General features: G+C 45.3%; 2 protein-coding genes across 3 annotated transcripts in view; one reads left to right on the plus strand and one right to left on the minus strand.

The window, feature by feature from the left end:
- The window catches only part of optc (opticin), an 82948-nt gene extending 58888 nt beyond the window's left edge, over nucleotides 1-24060 (plus strand). The window contains exons 1-7 of one of the 2 annotated variants that reach the window (XM_066703200.1): nucleotides 14351-14478; nucleotides 16109-16286; nucleotides 16466-16646; nucleotides 19545-19703; nucleotides 19850-20052; nucleotides 20390-20485; nucleotides 23601-24060. In XM_066703200.1, the coding sequence (XP_066559297.1) occupies nucleotides 14366-14478; nucleotides 16109-16286; nucleotides 16466-16646; nucleotides 19545-19703; nucleotides 19850-20052; nucleotides 20390-20485; nucleotides 23601-23771 (1101 nt within the window). In that variant the 5' untranslated portion in view covers nucleotides 14351-14365 and the 3' untranslated portion in view covers nucleotides 23772-24060. Of the gene's footprint in view, nucleotides 1-14350; nucleotides 14479-16108; nucleotides 16287-16465; nucleotides 16647-19544; nucleotides 19704-19849; nucleotides 20053-20389; nucleotides 20486-23600 lie in introns of those variants that run through there. The other variant, XM_066703201.1, reaches the window with a different exon arrangement.
- On the minus strand, nucleotides 991-8887 carry ren (renin). The gene is made up of 9 exons (XM_066703196.1): nucleotides 8680-8887; nucleotides 7953-8106; nucleotides 7364-7487; nucleotides 6133-6251; nucleotides 5152-5348; nucleotides 4806-4928; nucleotides 4519-4663; nucleotides 2731-2829; nucleotides 991-2467 (listed from the first exon to the last, which is right to left on the minus strand). Exons 1-9 carry the CDS (start codon nucleotides 8733-8735, stop codon nucleotides 2306-2308), a joined length of 1179 nt encoding a protein of 392 aa, XP_066559293.1. The 5' UTR covers nucleotides 8736-8887; the 3' UTR covers nucleotides 991-2305.
- Nucleotides 24061-25064: the final 1004 nt, after the last annotated feature.

Here is a 25064-nt window from a genome sequence, read left to right on the forward strand (position 1 = left end):
ACCTTCCTTTGCTTGTATAAACAATAGGCTCTCATAAAAAAAATAGGCTGTGAAAATATAGTTCAGCAGTTGTAGAAGGTGATATAATAGTGTTCGGCAAATGGAGGTGCAGAGTACAGACCTCTCCACAGAGTCATCACAGGACAGTAGCTTTGCATGACGGGGGGGGGGCACAGTTTACAGTGCTAATGATTGTGCAAAAGAAATATGCATTAAAATAGATTCAGAGAGATCTGAGATTTGAAGCTTGGGATAAAATTGATTTGTTCCATAATTGTTTTTCTGTAGTTGTGAAGGATGGGGAGAAAAATAAACCTTAAACAAAACATCACACCTCAGTTTTTCGAGGGGTAGAGGGGGCTTGTTAAATGTGATCAAAGACAGAGGACAGGCCTGTCTTGTTGGGGGGAGATTTAGCATTCGTGTCTGATTGCTCTCTCTACTGTTTGCCTCTGAAGGTGTCTGCAAATCACTCATCATCTCTGGAGTTTATGAGAAAAGTAACAAAGAGCAATTTGGGCAAATGATAGGCTTTTCTGGCCCCCTGCAGGCGACTGGGGCATCTTGCCAGGAAGTGACAGCCCTCTTCAGAGCAACTAATGTAGTACAGATTCACCTCCACGCTGCCTCCAGCTGTACCTTTCAGGAATGCATACCAGTCAGCTCGACCTCCCTTTGGTTACACCACATCTTTCCCATTATCTTGTCTGTTGAATCCACGGGACTTTTGTCTATGATTCGAGCCACACATTCGTCTTAAGATGTTAAGTCATGAATGTCTATATTGAATATGCCCTACAATGCGCTGACTCGATGGCAAATATGTATTTTTTTAAATGAATGCAGTTTTTATTCGTTCTTTCTGATTATCACGTGCAGTTAGAAGTTAAAAATACCAGGCTCTATATTGCAAGAATGATGTGTGCTGGGAAAATAATAAGTAATCGACGGCAGAGTAGAGTTAAAGGAAAGTGAGAGGTGAAAAGCAAACGAAAAAGTTAAGGATGAGAGGGAGGTGACAAAGATGAATAAAGATGACTGAACCACAAGCAGGACATCTGTTCAGTGTTTTATTAGCCCCCTCTGGGATCCAGCACACAAATGTACACTGTGAGCAGCAGTGGAGGTGTCTGGGTAATTAATCGTCCAATCAGCATCTAGAACTGTCTAGACTTCTACTGGCTTACCCATGTGACCATCAGCCATACTTTAACAGGTTTAATAGATCATCTTCAATTTATTTTTAATAAATGATAGTCATTTTAGCACTAAAGCAGTACAATAGGAATAAATTAATGAAACAATGTAATTTTTAACTACTACTACTACTAATAACAACAACAGTGTTGGTTGAAATTATACAATTTAACATATCCACAAATAAACAAACAGGCATAAATTGTGAATTGAATGTCAAGAAAAGAGTCCTGGTATAAATTGTCTGATTCAATAATAGCCAGAGCTGGAATGAGTGAATGTGCCGATCAGATACAGCGATATCTGCAGTCGCTGTGTAATAAAGTTTAGTAGAGAGATAACGAGCTGGGGCTCCTTAAGGAATCCGAGGTTAATGTTCCTGCGTCCAACAGAAGCCCCCTATTAAGATCTCTGCTTCAGCACTAATGTGCCGTAATACCGTTACAGCTTGGATTTAGACTGGTTTTTATAGTAAAGTATTAAATAATAACTTTCAGTATGTATAACCACAGGGAATGCCATGCCAAGTTGAAAAGAGAGAGGAAAAAAAGAGGAAAAATGTTCTTTCTATCTGGGGTTTGTGTTTATTTTATTTATTTATTTATTTTCTATGAATATGACTTGGACTCTGCAGCACACCCTCTGTACATTTAAATACCCACTTTGTTCTTTATGATTCGATATGACATGCCAGAAATAGGCTGAGAATACAGAAGAAACCTCAGGCGATTTGGCCGAGTGTTCTAGTGAGAATAAAGGGGGGGAATCGGGAAGTGGAAGAGGTGGAGTTACGGCCCTCCCAAGATAAATTGGCAATGACCTCTGGAGAGCCAGGAAATTCATTTTTAAAGGGGTTGTGTGCAGCGTAAAGACGCTATTATGGAAGCAAGCGGCACTGCATTTAAACACACCCCCTGCACATACAGCTGTTTTTAAATAGAAGGCAGGTAACTCAATGAATCTACCTGAATCCAATTATACACACACACACACACACACACACACACACGCACACACACGCGCACACACACACATACATACATACATACATATTTCAATTAGCAGTGCCATCTCATTTTGGGAGGGACGTTAGCGAGCCTCGCTGGCCTCAGACCGCCCGTGCGAATCCTATCCGGTTATTCCTCCGGTCAAATTCTGTGTAGTAGCGGGCAATGAAGTTGGCCCCCAGGATCCAGACGGGTCCAGTTGGCGGCGGCACATCCAGCCCCAAAAAGGTCACCGTGCACACGTCCTCCCCAAACTGCGACTGCTGTGGATGGAAAGAGGGAGAGCGTATCACACACAAACACGCATATGCAGTTTTCCTGCTGGCAGCCTTCCCGTGAACCTCCCTGATCTAGCAGGCTGTTCCAAGGAACATATTTGTTGTCAGTTTATTTATTTGTGTCTTCAGAGTGTTTTCTTTGGTCTCTAAAACGGTGAACTTCAACCGCAACGAGGATGACACTGTATTGCATGCATGAAGTGGTGCATTGTCTGTGAATGAGCAGGAGAACTATCTGAACTACATACCCAGTGAATGTAATCTTCGCCAGTCATTGTGTACTCGTGATCCCCCAAGTGGAAGGAAATGCTGGGCAAAGATTTCACCAGGTTACAAGTGACCGTGTACTGCAGGAGAGCAGAGGAAAACAGATTAGACATCAGAAACACTGTTTTTAAGGCCTAGAGATTGCCTGCTTTTTTGTGTGCCATTTAAAGCCTTATGTCCTTTCTCCAAATCTATCATAATCTGTCACTGCTTTCTTATTTTGGAGCTTTTGTTTCCCTTTACTAATGAATTTCCTCAGGAAAGATGCAAACGTGAGCAATAAGATTTCCCTTGTTTTTGTTCCACCATGACCTCTTAAAGTGAATTAATTCTGCGGCTAAAATTAGCCCGATTCCAGCTCTGGGGCTACTGGGAGGTTTTAGGGAATATCATCAATAAAGAGTAACAGCATTGCTCAATTATAACCCTGTACATGTTTCAAAAATGTTTTTTAACGGTCTATGCTAAAAATTATTTAAAGGATTCTAATTAAGTTATGACAAATTTGAACAAATCCAGATGGGCCCAGAGCAGATGACGCCGGGCGAGTGAAACGACAGCTTGGATTAAAGCGAAAGCCATGAAGGGCGAACTGCGTCTCATGGCAGACCGGCGGCATCCGTTCCCCAGTTCCTTGGGCGGCGTAGAGATTGATGAATACGGGAACGGGGCCAATACCTCCGTGACCAAACATAGAGAAATACACAACACAGAACTTGTATCGAGTTTGATACAGATGTATGTTGCATCAGCACAAATGTAGCTTCTGAAGTGTACAGAATATGTTCTTGACTGACAGTGTGTGTGTTGTGTATATGTCTGCCCATGTGTGTTTTTTTTTTATGCCGTTATCTTGACACATGTTTCTGCTTAGTGCTCATCCTTGTGTGACCCACACTAGCTAGTATCTTTTGGCTAACGCAACAAAGAGAAAGTAATGTTTCAGGATGAAAACATGGAGGTCACAACACCAGAAAACAGGAATTGGCAGGGATCTCTGATCTGCTTTTCTGTTTTTGAAGACAGAAAAGAAATAGTTGTTTTTCTCTTTCTTTTAAAAACAAATCTCTGCTTGTCACAGCCTGTATTGTTCATGGTTTGTAGATGGAGATATTGGAAACATATTTCTCACTGCAGTAAGGAGGAGTAATATCCGCCCTGTTGCAGTACATTACAGCACAACACTTTATACCATCTCACTGTTCTCACACCTGGAGCAGGGATGTATCCCTCACATGGCTGTTTCCACTCCTGGTGTGAAAAGTAACACTCAGCCCAGACGTTTAAAAGTTCCACGACTTGTTATTATAGATGTTATCTGCTTAATTGGCGATCAGCTCTAATGGTTGTGATGAAGGGAGATCTGTTTGGGGTGTGAGATGTAAGAGAGAGAAATGTATTTTAATTAACGCGCACCGCTGCCTCTGACAAGATGAAGCAGGCGTCCCCTGGCAATCATTGAAGATTAACAACTAGCGCAGTTTCTGAACTTGTTTTATTAAGGAGGTTCTTTGTATTTCTGTGCCTCAGGGCTGATCCACTATTAACGTATTTTGTCTTTTTTTCTTTTCGTTTTTTCCTTGCTTTTGACAGTTGTCAGTTTCCTCATGACTAAGCATAGCACCCTGATGCACACAGACACACTATTTTAAAAGATAGGTCTGGTGTTACTTTTTTGTTCTGTTGTAAGTATTGCAAGTTCTTAAATTCAGGCCAGGTGACGTAAATAAAATGACTTGCAACAAGGAAGCCGCACCCACTCGGCCTACCTCGCCCTCGGCCAGCTGTGTAGCTCCGATGGCCTTCATTAAGATTGACACAGAGGAGGCAGGGCCTGTGATGTAGGAGGCGCCCGTGTCAATCACTGTTGTGCAGCCATCTTTGCAGAAGAGCATCTCTGCCCCCACTGACACCCTGAGAGAGAGTAGAAGAGGAAAGAAGAAGGTATGGTAGTGATTGAAATCTCTAGGAGACGAAGGTGAAGACTGATGATGTGTGAGAAAACATTCGGGTGCCAGTCCACCACAGAGGGACAGAGTAATGTCGCATTGCTCACCCCTTCATCTGCACCTCCCACTTCCCGGTCTCCCTGGTGCCCAGGTAGTTGAAGCTGCCCGTGTAATATTCCGGGTCAGTCCCTCCTAAAACAATCTCTCCACCAGGCTTGTGCTGAGGGTCCCTACAAGACATGCGTACAGGTTACACCCAGTCATCCACATTAAAACAAACTAACAAACGAATAAGTGGACCCCTACTTCCACATAAACTCCTCTGGCCTGAAGTCTCCCTTGAATTAAAAACAACAGTTGTCCTCCAGTTCATGGCAATTTAATTGACATCCTAATAAAATCTAAGGTTTCCTTTCGGGCCTATTAGTGTTACATTTACTGAGCTGATCCCACCTGCTGTAGTACACCGAGAAGACCTCCTCTTTGAGAATGTGCTGAGACATGATGCGGTCGAACACCGGGGTGATGCCATCGATGGCCACGTTGGGGTAGCCCATCCCCAGCACCCCGTCGAATTTGGCGAAGATGAAGGGCAGGGCAGGGAGAGCGGTCACCTCCGCAAACACCTGGACCACCGGGATGCCACCCACCTGTGAGTTAAAGAGCCTTGTGATTGTCGTCCTTTGCTGCGTCATCTGCAAGTTTTGGAGTGACAGGCTGGTTTCTTGACCCTGATGTCACAGATCTCTGCAGTGGTTCAGGACTTACACCAACCATTTGATCTTTTAGCAGCAAATTAGTTTTTGTTCCATACATTGACACAGTTCCCAATACAGGCACCTAACACAAAAATATATGTATACACTAGTACAGAGTGAAATACTGTATTTCCTGTCTTGTCTGGATTGTTTAAAGCTTTAATGCAGTTTGTCAGTGTGTGTGGGAAACCGTGGCGGTGCAGGTCTTGCTGCGGCCAGTCACTGATTACTCCCAGGCTGCGTCAAGGGAGGAACAAACAATTTCTTGTAAACATTTGAACATCAGACTGTCATCCCAATCAATACGGCACAATGTGACAAAATCCAGAACTGCTCCTCCACAGAGATCCGGAAAACTGGCGCTATAATGTGGGTCATTAAACCACTTATTTTTCATGCTCACAACCTGTTTTGTAGGCATCATGTGACTCACGAGGGCCTTCATACCACCAGTGTTGTCCCACTGTAATCGTTTCCAGATACAATGGAAGGAAAACCATGGAAATATAATATTTTTAGCGAAAACTAGAATTATTCACAGGACATTGTGTGCAGTGATGATGAAGCACAAAGCTGAAGATGCAAGTCGCACAGTAGAGGCTTTTGTGTGTTGAGTGAATGAATGGATGGATGTGGACTGGTGGGGGATGAAGCACCACAAACCGACTGCGCTCACCACAACCACATCCTCGCTCAGGAAGCCCCGGACGTTCCCCGAGCCGTACTGGATGGAGAAGCCAGTCCCGTTCTCGATGTGCGTCCGAGACTTGGATGAGTCGTACCTGTTGTGGGAGACTTGGGACAGGACACGGAAGATTTTGCAATTACTATCAGATAAGAACATGAGAACATAAGAAAGTGTCCAATCGAGAGGAGCCCATTCGCCCCATCGTGCTTGTTTAGTGTCCATTAATAACTAAGTGATCCAAGGATCCTATTCAGTCTGTTTTTGAATGTTCCCAAATTGTCTCTTCAGCCACATCGCTGGGAGTTTGTTCAGATTGTGACGCCTCTCTGTGTGAAGAAGTGTCTCCTGTTTTCTGTCCTGAATGCCTTGAAGCCCAATTTCCATTTGTGTCCCCGGGTGCGTGTGTCCCTGCTGATCTGGAAAAGCTCCTTTGGTTTGATGTGGTCGATGCCTTTCATGATTTTGAAGACTTGGATCAAGTCCCCATGTAGTCTCCTCTGTTCCAGGGTGAAAAGGGGAGACTGCGTGGGGACTTGATTCAAGTCTTCAAAATCATGAAAGGCATTGACCACATCAAACCAGAGGAGCATAGTCAACTCAGTACTCAAGATTCTAGCCAGATCTTTGTATTATTATTATTATTATTATTATTATTATTATTATTATTATTATTATTATTATTATTATTATTATCAGGATCGATCTGTTGATTTGACTGAAACCACTGTAAAATAAACGTCCAAGAAAATCTAGAAATGAATATCGTGCAACAGTTATGTGGTGGAGAGGTTTAACGAACGTCATTAGATTACAATATGATGCAGTAAATTAGTGGCGTGAATATATTTCACTACAGGGTGAGTCTTAATAAAGATAGGTTTGAATTAGGGGTCTGATTGATGCCTAGCAAATCTGGATGTTCAGTTCTGGGGAAAACCCTCTTGCAATGAGGCGTGCGTGTTAAACGATGCTGCCCTCTGGTGGAGAAACAAGACCTTCTGCCTGTGTTTTCTCTTACTGACTGCACATAACAGTACAGTGTAGCTCATGTAAGCCTAGACCAAATCAAAAATCTGATCCCCCTGTGAACCCTTAGTACCCTTAGTGTTTATTACTCTGCAGTCGGGCACAGAGTTGTAATTTGCCTTTCTCGGGGGGGCAACCTTTGGACTGAGTCTCGGCCTCAGTCGGTGTGTGTTTCGGCGATTCTGGCACTTACAGCAGGCAGTGTAGAGCGGAGAGCAGCTGTACGAAGGCACCCACAGGTTGGCCGACCCAGTGTCAAACACGACGTTAAACATCTGGGGGGGGGAGCCGATGCTGATCTCTCCGAAATACTGAGTCTGCGATGAGGAGGGAGAGATGGGTGAGGAGCGGTTTTTTACCGAAGCAGAGACATGCGATCATAAGGATTAAGGATTAAGGAAAAATAATAAAGGCATCACAGCTTTTTTGACGTGGTGTTGTTGTTTTCCCACTCATTCCACCTCAACTTTTACTTGGTTAATTGGACTAATTATACACTGAACGGAACGATACATGTGTCCCCTTTCCTAGTTAAAGGAAGTAATGGGAATTGTGAACCTGCTGCTTTGTGGCCCCGGAGTCCTGGATGTGAAGAACAGTGCTCTGAGGCCGGCAAGACATGAGCCACTCATCTCTGTGTTCATCATCAGGAGACGTACAAAACAATGGTCAGTAACTCCCTCTACATTGCTGTCCTTGCTCTGAGATACTGAACCACCAGGTCTCTAAAACCCCGGGCTTCGATCCCGAGTGCTCAGTCAAGGGCGATCCCGGTGTCTTACGTCAAGGTAGTTGGTGAGGGGTGTGGGTGCCGTGCCGTTGCTCGGCTGCGGGTCTCCCCCCTGTGTCTGTGCCATCTCTGCGAGGACCTGGGCTGGGGTGACGCCCATCTCGCGCAGGGTCTCTCGGACGGAGGGCATCTTCCGCAGGGCGATTCTGACGGGAGGGGGTGAGACGGAGCAGAGCAGTAGTGTGAGAGTCAGTTTTGATTTAGTCTGTCACTGCGACACCAAGTAGCAAAATTCATGTTTGTTTTCTTTCCAAATGGCAAAAAAGTACATGAAGTAATTGATTAATGAATTAATTGATAAAATGAACTTTGTAATAACTGTGACCCCCTCAACATCATAGACTGTTGTACGCAGGCAGACAACACACAGCCAAAGGATGGACTGCAAGTTTAATTGGATCATAATGTTATAAATTAATTGATTAATTACTTCATGTACAATCAAAGAATAATCTAGTGTGATAAATCAAACTGGACCCACCCACAAACCTGCATTTGTTTACAGTGCTGTTTATAAGTAGAAGAAGTTACTACTGACTCATTTTGTTTCCCTGTTAGCAGGTGGGTCAACGTTTGGTTGAATCTGGCCAGTGGTTTCCATATTATAGAGAAAAACAGAAAAACATTCCATGACTTTTTCTCCCTGCTTTGTCCCAGTCCGTCTCAATGTAACATCTCAACCCAGACATGCATGAAGGAAATACAACACAGAGAGTTACCTTCTCAAGGCCTGGCTACAAGCGACCATCAGCAGGAGAGCGGCCCAGCAGCGCATTGTAGTAGCGGCGATGCCCGCGGCGGGGGGGCAGTTGTGCTACAGGAAGTCTCTCTGATTCCCTTTACAGCCTCTCTGCCACCGTCAGCCCGGTTCTGTGCCTCTGATGCACTGAGCGCCCGCTTCTCCTTTTATACCGCCTGGCTCAGCCCTGACCCACAAGCCTTTGCTGTTTTCTCCCTAAATGTCTTTCGTAGAAATGTTTTGCCAGGCAAACCCCTTTACAGTGCCCGGCCCCTCCCCATGTGGAGTGGTCACAGAGCCTGTTGACCTCCGACCCCTGGGGAAGCGCAGAGACAGAAAGCAGCGACACACAGACAGAGAGAGAGAGAGAGAGAGAGCTCTCCAGACTGCGCTCTCTCAGACTGGGGCGCTGGTCCTCACTGAACACTGTGAATTGGGGATTTTTCTGGAAAACAAACTGAAAAAGCTACAGTACAGGGACTAATTCATCCCATCTTTCTATAAAATTGACTTTTCTTTCCCTCTCTTCTCCGCCGAGTCGAACAAGAACTCGAAGACCAGGGTCATGGTGGAGGTCTTCATGAGCTGTAGCTTGGCACTTCATCATCCTCGACATCTTCACAAACGCCACCAAAATCTTGGGCTCCACATGTATAGATATGATGGTTAATAACTAACAAAGAACCCCATATATCACCCATAGTAAATATGTCCTTTTATAAACAAACACCTTATCTCTAGTACCTTTCAAAGAATCGGGAGCACAAGCTAAATTGCAGGTACTCATAGAGGCACTCTATGACATGTATATAATATATAATATGTATTTATAGGGAATTCTGCCTCGGACTGCTTCATCTAAGAGCTCTTTCTGTTATACAATATTTTCTATTGTACTTGGTGTTTGTTTCACGTCTGCTTTTGAATTTTAATGATTCCAGGCACTGGTTAGTCTAGAAATCCGAATGCTCGGCTTTAAAGTTCCAAAACGATAAACGCATGCCAGTTGGAAACAGGATAAAAAATGCAATAATTTGTTTTCCGTACGAAAGCCTTTATCTACAGTCTTTGATACTCTGTTCTCTACTGTGTAGATTTTAAATCTCTTTTTTATTGTTTCTCTGCACAGCAAAAAAGGAGGCTAATCTGTCAGGGCATGCCACATCTACACACGCCAAATTGAGAAATCGAAGGGATGGCAAAACCGAACAATCCAAAATCTGCCCCGAAAATGCAGATGTGTTGTTCTCAAAAGTAGTTTAATATCGAGACTGCGTGAGAGATAATAAGATATACAGAGAGAGAAAATCTAAAATAAATTGATGAGTTGGGCTCATAACATCTTCTAGTCCTGGTAGCACAGAAACGGTAAGTGCATCTATTCAGAAGGTGCTTTCATTTGCCCCAGATGGAGAATGTGAAATTAAAACTATACTCTCTGCAACAATACTGCAGTATATTACTGTAGTCCACACACTGTAGAGCAAATGTACCAATGGTCGGTTTAATTTTTATCCTTCATGAAAAGTTGTAATAAATGTATTAAACTTGTAAAACCTGAGCTCTTACCACCTGTAGTTTATCTTGAATGAAAACTATAGTTAGGAATACTGTAAACAGTTCAGTAAACAGTTTTTTCTGCTTCAACAGACCTACCAAAACAGCTGGTTCTATGGGTTGATACTGTGTGTAACGTAACAAACTAAGTGCTTTGCAGTGAACACTTTAATTGTAAAACCATCCTCTCAGCAAGGTACTGTGGCAAGCTGCTGTAGTATTTACATAGTCTTGGGATGCACACCGATGAGAGGGACCCATGAGTGCCTTTGGGAGGGAGTCTGGACTGGGTTCGAGTGGAGAGCCGAGTTGCTCTACCCAAGCAGTGACTTGCAGTGGCAAACAGCCGTGACAAGCTAGGACCTCTGGAGACGGATGGCTCTCTGGGGTCTTTCCACTTGGCCTCGCTCCGTTTATTATAGGGCACCTTGGGGGTCTTGCGATCTGGTTCTCACAGCAGAGCCGGGCTCCATGTGGGTTTTTCACAAGCAACGCAGAGCTCTCCTGGGTTCATCGCCAAGGGAGGGGGTCACCTGAGATGCGCGTTGTTGTGTTCGGGTCCAGGAATTGCATCCAACGACACCAGCACAGACAGACAGACAGACACAGGCAATACAACTATGTGTAGTTCTGGGGCTCAGCTGCTGTCCAGTGTTTCTCAGTCATGGTCATTCTTATTAGAGATGGCTTAATTCCCTAATTTCCTTAATTTCCTAACTTCCACTGCTATGTGGAGATGAAAACCTCTCTAATCAATCTCATTTGTCTGCCCTCCTCTCTCTCTCTCTCTCTCTCTCTCTCTCACTCATCTCTCTCTCTCCTGTGAGTCAAATTCAGTTCCCACAGCTTCCTCAGGGGTCAGTCGGGAGGTCGTAGTTGTGTACTCAGCCCTGCCTCGCACCGACGACGAAAAGATGCTAACGATCACGTCAGGAGGGAGTCGGGGCAGAGGGGGGAGTGGGGACAGGGGTCGGGCGCTGGCTCTCAGGCTGTTCCCACTGCCTGGTAGCGCTAAGAAGGCCAACGGCACTCATCTGGGCACAGCGGAGAGGACAACGCTGGGAGCCCATACTGAGAGGAATGTGTCTGTTTAACTACACAGCGCAAACACCGCGTGGGTTCAGTGGGTTCTGATTACTATCCTTTTGAGAGGAAAGTCATCGTTCTGAACCGTGTTTCAGCAGACGTCCTAAGGTTGTGCCTGTTTTATACCACAGAAGGCAACTGACAAAGCCCTGATTTTAGAAACGTCTTTTAGAAAACAAATAAGTTCCACGCTGCTTCACATTTGACTAGGGAACAGAAATATGTGCTCAGAAACATTAATGAGAAAAGGGGTGCAAAAGGCGGTCCATAACCTCCAGTGAGTGATGCCCGCACTCCTTCCCCATTCCAGCTCCTCTCCACCCTTTCCAGGAACCTCAGTGCTGGCGGGACAGTTTTAAGAGCTTTTTTTTGGCATGCAGCAAGTGGCACTCAGTGGGCTCTCTGGTGACCTGCAGGCCTTGCCAGTGCCCCAGGAGCTGGTTTCCCACAGATTTCGGCCCTGCAGGACTCAGCCGTGACTCCCATGGTGACACCCCTGGCGGGGCCACTGCGTCACTCTGGTGCAGCAGCGCACACCCTGCGGACACACAGCCCTCGCTGTGTGCCAGCGGGCATGGGAAACGCACACTGCTGCCAAGTGCTGAGGGAACAAGGTGCACTACGGCCCATCACTGGGCTGCGGGAGCATTTGTGATGCAGGCATTGCTTCTGTGTCATGTGCGTAGTGGGGCATCTGTCATACCCTCGGGGGTGCTTTATCCAGGTGCCATTTGAAATGGCACAATCTGCACAACACGGCTGAAGAACTGTTGAAGCAGGTTCGTGAGGTGGGGGGCAGCTCTGTGCCTCGGGGAGATGACCGTGACAGCTGTCGATGGTGCCAATCAGTGTTTGCTAAATTATTTAAAACCCTGCCAAAAAAAAATGTTAAGTATGACCAGCTGTGCAAACTTTATTGAACTGATGACCTTGTGTTGAACGGTGCAGATCTCGGGAAGATTGTCAGTGCAGTTTGCCTGGATATGCATCTAAAGCTGTCACACATTGTCAGAGGCTGTGAAGAATATACACTCACCTAAAGGATTATTAGGAACACCATACTAATACTATTACTACTATTACTATACTATTTGTAGTGGAGATGAGTGGTACCCGGTTGGGTCTTCTGCTGTTGTAGCCCATCCGCCTCAAGGTTGTACGTGTTGTGGCTTCACAAATGCTTTGCTGCATACCTCGGTTGTAACGAGTGGTTATTTCAGTCAAAGTTGCTCTTCTATCAGCTTGAATCAGTCGGCGCATTCTCCTCTGACCTCTAGCATCAACAAGGCATTTTCGCCCACAGGACTGCCGCATACTGGATGTTTTTCCCTTTTCACACCATTCTTTGTAAACCCTAGAAATGGTTGTGCGTGAAAATCCCAGTAACTGAGCAGATTGTGAAATACTCAGACCGGCCCGTCTGGCACCAACAACCATGCCACGCTCAAAATTGCTTAAATCACCTTTCTTTCCCATTCAGACATTCAGTTTGGAGTTCAGGAGATTGTCTTGACCAGGACCACACCCCTAAATGCATTGAAGCAACTGCCATGTGATTGGTTGGTTAGATAATTGCATTAATGAGAAATTGAACAGGTGTTCCTAATAATCCTTTAGGTGAGTGTATAATGCATGCAGACCCATCTATTCAAGTGTGTGTATGGAAAGCATACCCCTGGTGCATTTCCTGTGAATGTATATGCACTCCTGTCGAATGTACCCGTGTCAATTTCTGTTCTTTACGTACAGAACGAAGTCTTTTCCATTTGTCTGTCGAGCTGTCGAGTGCCATTCGAGACTGCTGCTGGGAGCTGGATGTCACGTTGATTACAGAGGGAATTGCATCTCGCAGGAAGATGACGGCTCTGTAATCGTGTGTATTTTGAGAGCGTGCTCGTTTTTGAAGAAGTAAATTTTGCACAGTATCGCTCACGTGGCCCATTGTCCCCTCTCCCCGTCACACTCCCGTTTGAAAGACGCCATGAATCCACCACCCCTGAAGAGCCTTTTTCCAGCTGAGCTCGGCACCTTGACTCTTAAAAATGTGGCGACCGTTCCCGAGAAGTCTCCCAGATGTACTCTTCTCCTTTAGCCTCAGACTCTGATTAATATTCATTCATGTATTAATGAAATACATGCAGATCGAAATTTTTAAAAGTAGCTAGTGGTTCTGAATCATCGCAGGCGAATGTCTCCTGCCACCGCAATATGAAATCACACTGAAAAGGACCGGAGGAAAGAGAAAAGACACTTGTGGAGCCGAGAGCCAGGCCTCGGGCCAGACTGGAATGCCCGTTGAGTAATTGCTCCAAGATTGAAGGGGCTTTCGAACAGATGGCTGTGCGGTGAACGGGGAGGCCACCGAAATGCATTTATCTGTGCGATTATTCTGCTTGAAATTAAGTGGAAATGGAATGAGACTTGTCTGGATCAAGGTCAGGCATGCCTGGCTCGGAGGCCTCACCTGGGCCATTGAAACTCACTTTGTTTATTTATTCTTATCTATGTTATTGTGTATTTAATTTATTTATTTGAGCTTATTCTCCTGTGGTTCAGCTGGTGTAGGCAATGAGGAAACTGCAATACTGTAATACTGCCATGAAAAGTGGTTCCTTTCTCTCAGTCCTCTTGTTTGTTTGTTTTCCAGTAACTTGGTGTTTCCCAGGGTGCACTTCTTCACCTGTTTGTTTACTCACTTGTTTCTGTATGTGTGTATTAAATGTGTGTGCAGCTTTGTTTTACTTTACCTCATATTTAAAAAGGTGCAGATGCCTGGTAATCCATTGGTGACTGCAGTCTTTATTAGACTGGAATAATATGTATGCATGAATTTGTGTATTTATTTATTATCCCACTTCAACCCCAACACAAAGTTCTGACTAGACAATCTGAGGAGCCAGACTTGCAGAGGCCAAAGGTGACTGACACGGGGCAGTACAGGGTTAACCAGGGGGAGGCACAGATTACTGACAGCTGAGTAAATAACCTCAAGTGGCCTCACCTTCCCCCAACCTTTGTCATTCATGCTAAAACTGCCACGGGGGTCCATTGCACACATTCCCCGGAGACTTGCAGAACTACAGATCAGACAGAACAAGAGAGAGAGAGACTCGGACTCGGACGCAGAAAGACCGAGGTATGCTCTTGTGCCTTCGATGAATAATATATATGTACATCACAAAAGGCTTCTGTATCTTTGCTATTCTTGTAACGAGTCAAATTGCTGCTCATTAATGTTTAATCAAAGCTTTTGTCTCCCCAACTTCTTCTTTTAACGGGATTACAGTGCGCCGGGCCCTGGTGGACTCGTTCTCGGTCTAAAACTTGTGGGCCCGGTCTTCCTGCAGAGAATTGAAAATGACTGTAATTCTTTCAAGACTTCATTCACGGCTCTTTTGTGTGTCTCTGTCTTTTGGTCCTGGTTTCTTATTAATTATTATTCCTTTGGCTAGATTTTCTGCGTTCCTTTAACTTTTATTTCTATTCTTTAGGGAGCTTTACTGCTTTGCTGGCCTCCGCTTGGCTTTACATGTTTCATATGTGTGTGTGTCTTTTGTACTTAACAAATGTGAGTTCATCCAGCGTGTTATAGGACATTTTATCCAAGAGATGAGTACATATGCCTTTTAGGAGAAAAGAGAAAACTAAACAGTCGTTTGTTCTATTTTAAAATAACATTTCTCTGTTTGTTATGCACCACAAATAATTTGAATACAATTTACCTTAAAGGAAACCGCTGCTTTGACAAGTGTTCAGATTGCTGCTGTTGTGCTTTCTTCTGCTGTGATGCCTCTGCCGTCACATAAACCGATACACTTCTAATGCTGTGCGATTCGTGCTCAGACATCCTTTGATATGAAATTGCTGTGATAATCGGGTAGCATTGGAAACTGACTGAACCCTGTAAATACTGACGGCCAAAGCTGAGAAATATGACCTGGTGTAGGTTTTTACAACCCTGTTTTAATACTGCAGGGTCTGAACACCATTTGTTAAGAGAGTAATGATGAAAACTAAAATCTTAACACAACAATCACAAAGAGAAAGCACTGTGGATTTACAGACATTATTGTAGTGTAGAGATTCTGGTAGTAATGACCGAGTTCAGAGACTCTGCAAGGATGCAATGCAGAGTTTTTTATTTTTTTTTCTTCCTGTTTTCTGTTTTTTGATTTGCATATTCAACTGAGCCACAGAGAGCGCTCTGAATCTGTGTTTGCCAGCGAAAGTCATGCTCTGTTTAGTCATTTCCAGCAGTGAGGGAAGCAGATGTCAGGGCAGGTTAAGCAAACACAAACCATCCTACGTTCTCCTCGCTTCTGCCCGACTCTGAAACTCCTCCAAGTGCCTGATTTTACATTCACCTGGTGAGGGAGACTAATTCCTCCTAAAAACCTGGTCGAGTGACCCTCACCTGGTGCATCATTTCCCTCGTGTCTTCCCACATGGTGCGGATCAATCGATTCAGACTATTTCAGCCCCTTCCAGAATAGTAGAAGAGTAGTGTTTTAATTCTGAGTCTGCTACCAGTGTCCATGTGTCATATTTCAGAAGAATAGTTTAGTTTGAAATATCCCAAAGAGACACAAAACAATACGCACTAACTACCAAGTGACTACGATGTTAAATACCCCTGAGCTGGGAGACACTGCCAACTCCGCAGCATTACAACCTTGAGTGTAAATACTAATACAACGGAATCATCATTTGACAACTATTGTTATTCATCTATAAAAACCCTCTAACAGTCCCCAATCCACCTCCAGGATGACGTCAATCCTCCGATACCTCCCCCTGACCCTGTCCCTGCTGGGGGGCTGTCTCTGTGCACCCCCGGGCAACGTGGGGCTCGACAGCCTAAACCTGGAAAACTACGATCTGACCGAGGAGACGGACTGGGAGACCATTCACCTCCTGTACACATACGATGACCTTGAGTCCAAGGTGAGAGGGGACCGGGACAATGATTGCTGGGGGCCGGGGGGAGGGTGGGGAACGATCAAACGAGTGGCCGTTTCTGCATTTTAGCTCTTTAAACCACGTCTAGAGAGAGGAGTAGAAAGGGTTAGTTGTTGATGCACGGTTTTGTCTCTGAGATCATTCTGACTCGCTCTTGGATGCAGATCGAAGTGGGAACCGTGGCCCCACCTTCTACCGCTCCGCTAGCCAATCGGAAAACGACGCCGCACAAGACCCCGCCCCCAGCTCTGGAGGAGGAAGTTCCACTCCGCCCACGTCCCACCCAGGTGCCCACAAGACTGGACTTCGGCGGCCCGGGGCTGTTTGGGCCCCAGACTGGCATGGGTGAGTGAACGCCCCAGCGGCAGGCTCTCTGAGAAGATGGAGAACGGTTGCGACTGGAGCCTTGAAGCTGGAATATAGTTTTAATGCCCGTAGTCAGCTGGGTACACAAGAACTCCAGGAAGACAGTAAACAAAACTCTGGTCCAATCAATCAATCAATCAATCACTTTAATGTCCCAACTGGGAAATGTTCTACAGGCAGGGATCAACAATACAACAGAACACCACTAAAACAGGGACACACAACATACACATTCTGTACAAGAATAATAACATCAATTAATATCTCTGAGAGCTGTGCCTGTTGCACCCCTTCACCACCCTGCCCAGCCTGTTCTTTTTACTAACGTTAAGATTGCCAAGTCAGGCCACCAGCGCCAACATCAACAGTGAAACTCCTACAAAACAGTGTCACCATTGTCTTACTGACAGTGGTTTTAATGTGCAATACGGGAGGCTTTTCACAGTTGTTTTCAGGTTGTTTTTTTATCCTGGGCTCTGGCAGGGGTTACTGTTCTCTCTGGGCATCTTTCTCTGGGCTGGGAATAACCCTAACTAACCCTAGTCGTGATTCAGTGGACCGGTGACGTTAATCCCACATGCCTCACTGCTGAGTCTCTCTGTGCATCTCTCTCTCTCTCTGTCTCTCTCTCAATTCAATTCAATTTCACTTTAAGGTGCTTTATTGGCATGACAAACAAATTTGTGTTGCCAAAGCAATTGAACATACATACGTGTATGGAAAATAATAAAAAATATATATAATTATAAATCACAATACCTTGTATCTTGTATTGGAAATGTATTAAAGTACAGAAAAATAAAATATAAATTATATTTTATACCTAGAAAAAAAAAGAAAATAGATTTTCTATTTACAGATTAATTTTTGTTTTGTTTTTCAAACAGAGAAATACAAGGACATACATTACAAATGAGTATTTACACTTCCGGTGACATATTGGGCAGCCAGAGGGGCGTGTGTCCCTCCCCCAGGAGGACCGACAGTTTTTCTTTTTTATACATTTTTTCAAAGGTTGGGTGGGCATTTATTATTTTATTAAAGAATGTGTCCCTTATTTGGGCATATTTATTGCAATGGAGGAGGAAGTGCATCTCTGTGTCCACCTCTCCTGTCTCTCAGTGACCACAGCGCCGCTCCTCTCTGTGTCCACCTCTCCTGTCTCAGTGACCACAGCTCTGCCTGTTCTGACCCGTCTCTTTGACCAGGCTGTGGTCACTGAGCCTGTTCTTGGTCAGGATCCGTCTCTGCTTCGCATCTCTGACAGTGAAGAGACTGCCAGGCTGGACTCTCTGTTTAGGGCCCTATAGCAATCCAGTTGACTTTGGAGTTTAGTTTCATTGTTCGAATGATCCAGAGAGGAGGTTTTTGGTTATCTTTATAATTTGGTTGACTGATTGGGGGCAGGTACGCAGTGCTGACCTGATGCTGGTCTCTCTTCGCAGTGTTAGCGGGGGTCAGTGCTGTGAGCTTCAGGGCCAGCTGACTCAGGGTGTGTTCCTGTGCACCTGCAATATGTGTTCATAGAGTTCAGCATGCAGGGTATCGATTGGGTGTTTGTCCCACCTAGTGTAGTCCTGTTGACTGAGTGGACCCCATACCTCACTACCGTACAGCGCAATGGGCTGGATCACACTGTCAGTTAGTTTGAGGAATATTATTGTTATAGAATCTTCTTCTGATGGCGTAGAAAGCTCTTCTTGCTTTGTCTTTGAGTGCCTTCACTGCCAGGTTAAAGCCCCCTGACACACAAATAGTCAGGCCCAGGTAAGTGTAGTGTGAGGTGTGTTCTAGGGTAGTGTTGCCTAGCGTGAAGTGGTATCTGTTTCCCTGAGGTCTGGCCTTTTTTTGGAAGATCATGATCTTTGTCTTCTTCAAGTTTACTGCCAAGGCCCAGGACTGACAGTACTGCTTTAGCAGGGCCAGGTTTTGCTGAAGTCCCTGTTCTGTGGGTGACAGCAGGTCCAGGTCATCTGCATAGAGCAGGAACTTGACTTCTGTGTCATTTAGGGTGAGGCCAGGAACATCAGACCGCTCCAACACTGTTGCCAACTCGTTGATGTAGATGTTGACTCTGTTGACTCAGACTGCAGCCCTGCCGCACCCCACACCGCTGAGTGAAGAACTAATTTCTTTTGTTGCCAATTTTTACTGCACATTTGTTTTCTGTGTACATTGATTTTATAATATCATAGACTTTACCCCCTACACCACGTTGAAGAATTCTGTAATAAAGTCCCTCGTGCCAAATGGAATCGAATGCCTTTTAGGTGAAATCAGTGAAACAGGCAAAGATTTTGCATTTACTTTTTTGGTGGACGTGTTTGTCTATGAGGGTGTGCAGGGTGTAAATATGATCTGTAGTGCGGTGATTTGTTAGGAAGCCAATCTGACTCTGACTCTGACTCTGCCACTGTGTGGTGAGGAAGGCCAGTATCTGGGTGTTGATGATGCTGCAGAACATACGACACAATACTTACATTACAGTACTTGTACTAGTACTTGTGGCTGCGATTTGAAATATTTAATTTATATCATTAATGGGCAGATTTAGTCCTGTCACGTCAGGCTGGCACTGTGAGCTGAGGAAAGTGTGGATGATGTTGGTTATTTCTGTAGAACTGATTGCTTTGTTAAATTCCTCTGTGCTGTTTGGAGCCCATCTGCATGTTTGATTAAGGTTGTACAGCTTACTGGGCTGTGTCTGTGTGTTGCTGGCCTGACTTCTTCTTTTCAGGAACACCGTGATTTAGTTGTGGTCTCACAGGAAGGTTTGCTACATGACCGTGAATGCACTAATGAAGGAGGGGTCCATGTCAGTGAGGGCGTAGTCGACTACACTAGCTGAGCGATACTCTCTCTCTCTCTCGCCCACAGGCCTGCCCACCTGCCTGCTTTGTGTGTGCATCGGCACCTCTGTGTACTGCGACGACGCGGACCTCGAGGACGTGCCCCCGCTGCCCAAGGATACCACCTACTTCTACGGCCGCTTCAATAAGATCACAGGCGTCCGGGACACTGATTTCGCCCACCTGAGTACGACGCAGAGGGTGTCATCGAGCTGGGGGGGGGCGGGAGGGGGACAGTCTAGCAGGGAGATAACACTGAGAGAAGAATGTAAAAACAATAGAGGCAGATTCATAATGTCATATTTTGTTTTCTCTGACCGACCGTTTCTGCAGAGAAGCTGAAACACATCGACCTGACGGGGAACCAGATCGCGGAGATGGGTGAGGACGCCCTGCGGACGCTGCCCACCCTGGAGGAACTGCTGCTGCCCGAGAACCGGCTGTGGCGCCTGCCCGAGCTGCCTCCCACGCTGAGGCGCATCGACGTGCGGCACAACCGGCTCATCAGCACCGGCATGCGCCCGGAGGCTTTTAAGGTAAGGGGGGAGAGGGGCCCTGTACGTCCATTTTATAGTGTTCGTCTAGAAATGCAGCGCAGCTAAAATCCTGGGGCCCACAGTCCTGCCTCCATCCCTAAAACAACAGGCTACGCAGGACCGGCACGAAGTCCAGATAGTGTTGTTAATACTGAAAGAAAAATAAAATAAGCAGGTGAAATTAAATGTTGGTGGGAAGAATAAATACAAATCAAATCTTCATGTCCTAGCCCTGTCTGATTCGCTGTCCCGAGGCCTGAGCTGGACTGCTCTCCTGGTCTGGCCTGGCAGGACTGCTGTGAGGCCGACCCAGTCTCACCCTTCTTGTGCTCCACAGGATATGATCCGCCTGGAGTTCCTGTACCTGTCCCACAACTACCTGGACTTCGTCCCTGCTCCCCTGCCCGACAGCCTGCGCGTCCTCAACCTGCAGGTACAGACTCTATTGTTCGCCACCGCTGTTGGCAGTTTTAATTCATTTAACTAATAATTGACTCTTTGTCAATAAAAAAGGAAATTATGATAATGATAAATGAATCTCATGTCTCAAATGACACGTTATGAGGATATTCCCAGAGGTTTGAGAGGCAAGAATAATAATAATAAAAAAGAAAAGCCTAATTAAGGAAATGAGGTAATGAGCTCGGCTAGAACATGGATCCCGAGCACCAAATCTGTGAAAACCCGCCGTTGGTCTCCGATCCCCACTTCCTGTTCTGATCTCCAAATCTGGGAGACATTATAATAACATAAGAACATAAGTAAGTGTCCAATCGAGAGGAGCCCATTCACCCCATCGTGTTCGTTTGGTGTCCATTAATAACTAAGTGATCAAGGATCCTATCCAGTCTGTTTTTGAATGTTCCCAAATTGTCTCTTCAGCCACATCGCTGGGGAGTTTGTTCAGATTGTGACGCCTCTCTATGTGAAGAAGTGTCTCCTGTTTTCCATCTTGAATGCCTTGAAGCCCAATTTCCATTTGTGTCCCCGGGTGCGTGTGTCCCTGCTGATCTGGAAAAGCTCCTCTGGTTTGATGTGGTCGATGCCTTTCATGATTTTGAAGACTTGAATCAAGTCCCCACGTAGTCTCCTCTGTTCCAGGGTGAAAAGGTTCAGTTCCTCAGTCTCTCAGTAGGACATTCCCTTCAGACCTGGAATAAGTCTGGTTGCTCTCCTCTGAACTGCCTCTAGAGCAGCGATATCTTTCTTGAAGTGTGGAGCCCAGAACTGTCCACAGTATCCAGATGAGCTCTAACTAGTGCATTGTACAGTCTGAACATCACTGCCCTTGTTCTCAATTCTACACTTTTGACAATATACCCTAACATTGTGTTTGTCTTTTTTATTGCTTCCCCACATTGTTTGGATGGAGAAAGTGAGGAGTCCACATAGACTCCTAGGTCTTTCTCATGCGTTACTTCATCTAGATCTGTTCCTCCCATAGTGTAATTATAGTGGACATTTTTGTTACCTGCGTGTATTACCTTGCACTTGTCCACAGGTGTCGCCCACAACTGAATATTATCTAAGTCCCTTTGAATAGCCTGTGCTCCCGAGATTGTATCTGCTGAGCCACCTATTTTAGTATCATCTGTAAATTTGACAAGTTTGCTAACTATCCCAGAGTCCAGATCATTAATATAGATTAGAAAAAGCAAAGGCCCTAGTACTGATCCCTGTGGATCTCCACTAACAACCTCACTCCAGTTAGAAGCGACTCCTCTAATCGACTCCCTCTGTTTCCTAGACATCAACCAGTTCATAATCCATCTACTTACATTACCCTGAATGCCTACAGCTTCCAATTCGAGGATCAGTCTTTGGTGTGGAACCTTATCAGAAGCTTTTTGAGAATCTAAGTATATCATATCATATGTTTTCATGTGATCTACAGCTGCAGTTGCGTGTTCAAAAAATTCTAATAAATTAGTAAGACATGATCTTAGTGTCTGTCCGCCCCCTGTCTCCCGGCGCATCCCTCACCTCCGCTGCTCCAAGCCTCCGGTGATTCAGCTGCTCAGACGCGGCACAGACGCCCACCCCACGGCTTCATTAGCGATAAGTAACTCATTACCGGGAAGATGACTCTGCCTTTACTTTCTGGAGGCGAAGCCAAAGTCATTATTAAGCAGCCGCTCAGATGACACGCAGCTAGTTAAAAATAGGACGAGGGACTAGACAGCTGTTTAATGTGTTTAACTTCTCTAATATGTGTGTGTGTGTGTCTGGGTCAATATGTGTGAGACTGTGAGAGAGAATGTGTGTGTGTGTGTGTGTGTGTGTGTGTGTGTGTGTGTGTGTCTGTGTGTGTGTATCTGTGTGTGTGTGAGTGTGTGTGTGTGAGTGTGTGTGTGTCTGTGTGTGTGTGAGTGTGTGTGTGTATCTGTGTGTGTGTGTGTGTGTGTGTATCTGTGTGTGTGTGTGTGTCTGTGTGTGTGTATCTGTGTGTGTGTGTGTGTGTGTGTGTGTCTGTGTGTCTGTGTGTGTGCGTGTGTGTGTGTGTGTCTGTGTGTGTGTGTGTGTGTGTGTCTGTGTGTGTGTATCTGTGTGTGTGTGTGTGTGTGTGTGTGTGTGTGTGTGTCTGTCTGTCTGTGTGTGTGTGTGTGTGCGTGTGTGTGTGTGTCTGTGTGTGTGTGTGTGTGTCTCTGTGTGCGTGTGTGTGTGTATCTGTGTGTGTGTGTGTGTGTGTGTGTGTGTGTGTCTGTGTGACTGTGTGTGTGTCTGTCTGTGTGTCTGTGTGTATGCGTGTGTGTGTGTGTGTGTATCTGTGTGTCTGTGTGTATGCGTGTGTGTGTGTGTGTGTATCTGTGTGTCTGTGTGTGTGTGTATGCGTTTGTGTGTCTGTGTGTGAGAGAGTGTGCGCGTGTGCATGTGAGAGTGTGTGAGAGAGTACGTGCATGTGTGTGTGTGTGTGTGAAGCTATGAATGGAACTGGTTGATAAGTCATGAGCACTGAACCAGTATTTAACTTATAAAATATATAAATATTTAACAATTTCTATATAGCTTTCCTCTCAATTAAAATTCAGGGGCTTCAAAGTACTGTGTCTTATGTAAGTTGAAAGGAAGATTATTATTATTATTATTATTATTATTATTATTATTATTATTATTATTATTATAACAACAGCTAGGGTTGCTTATGTAGAAGTGAGTAGAGAAGGAAGAAGAGATGGTGACAGTATTTTTGCTCCTGTTGAGCTCTAATGCCTCAGTGTAACACAGCGTTGGAGAATTACTTGGTTTTTATTTGGTAGCCGAACCTACGCACCAATTTAGCACACTGAGAAGAAGCATAATTGGATTTGCATAAGGTATTTAACGACTATGATTTAAGGCAGAGAGGAGACACTGCGCTGTTGTTGTTGTTACCAGTCATCTAATGTGTTTTATCTCTCACGTAATTGTGTTTTTAAGTGCTTTGGCAAAACGGCCAACTGATTCTTTTGTCTGAGATTTTGAATCTAAACTTCTGAGAGCAAGAGAGAGAAAGGTTTGATCCCTCTGTCTGTCTGTCTGTCTGTCTGTCTGTCTGTCCCCTCACGCAGAATAACAACATCCAGAGCCTGTCCGAGAACACCTTCTGCAATCAACACGACCCCAGCTACATCCGCCGGGCCCTGGAGGACATCCGCCTCGATGGGAACCCCATCAACCTCAGCCACTTCCCCGGCGCCTACGGCTGCCTGCCTCGGCTCCCCACGGGCAGGACGCGCTGAGCGGGGCAACAGGTGGGGCAGATTCCCATCATCCACCTTACAGACAACAGCACACATCCCCAGCACCTGTGACACATCGACACCGTGCTGCATTAGAGGGGGATTTTGTTCACAGCTGTTTTATATTCTGGCCCGATTTCTTAGCCAGTTTTTATTTTGCTTGTATCCCTCAATTGGATTGGATTATATCAACTGGATTGATATAATAGCTGATCAGGATCATTCGTTAGACCTAATTAAGGTTCTCTCTGTGCTTTTAAAATCAAATTAAATGTCTTTCAAATAGAAATTGTCATTCTTATTATTAGTTAGTATTGGCAGTGTTGGTGTATTAATACTGGTAGTGGTGTGAGGTCAGGAATATGCAAAAGCTGTTCATATTATTCTTTATGAGGGAGAAATGCCACCTGTCTGTGAATGAGAGCTTCCTGACACAAACACATTATCTTAATAACTGAATTAAACTGACCGGCTGAGTCACGGGGGTCTTATGAGCCGACCTGCACTTTTATTATTATTATTATTTTTATTTCTTGGCAGACGCCCTTATCCAGGGCGACATACAACATAAGTGCAAAACAAAGTGCAAAAATACAGTGGCCACACGAGGGCGAGCTTTCCCCACCGATCTCCCCAGGAAGAGAGAGACTCTTCCAGCTGACATCATGCAAAACTCATTAATTAATTAATAACGGATGCAATCTGTCACTGATTGAAGTTGAAAATCAAAAGGCATAAACCAGGGGTGGACTCCTGTGACACGAGTGTTCGACCCACGGAAGGTTTAACCAGCTGTACTCGTCTTTATCTTTGTGTTTATGTGCTGGCCTCCCTCCCTGTAACGCAAAGCTGCCGTCACAATCAGTGGTATTAGAGACTGATTGTGCCTCTGCATCCTGTGACTCGACGAATCAGCAAGGGCTGTTTGGTTCCTGCATTAGTGTAGGTAGGCGGACAGTGTGTCGCTGGAGAACGAAGGAGTCGAGGCTGATGGGTGTGTGTGTGTGTGTGTGTGTGTCTGTGTGTGTCTGTGTGTGTGTGTGCGTGTGTGTCTGTGTGTGAGTGTGTGCGTGTGCGTGTGCGTGTGTGAGCAGTTTCAAATTCCCTAACTGGTAAGCCTTTGTTTTTGGCACCCATAAATTGTGTTGTCCAGGTGTGGTGTCGCACACTGAGCAGCACTCATTCTCAGCAGCTGTATGTGTGGTGTGGGCTGGGGGACCGACCCTGCAAGGGTTAACTGTCCTGCTGCGTTAATTAGTGGTATGGGTGTTACACCATGTGGACTGCCTGATC

The sequence above is a fragment of the Amia ocellicauda genome, chromosome 5 (assembly GCF_036373705.1).
Source record: "Amia ocellicauda isolate fAmiCal2 chromosome 5, fAmiCal2.hap1, whole genome shotgun sequence".
Lineage (NCBI taxonomy): Eukaryota > Metazoa > Chordata > Actinopteri > Amiiformes > Amiidae > Amia > Amia ocellicauda.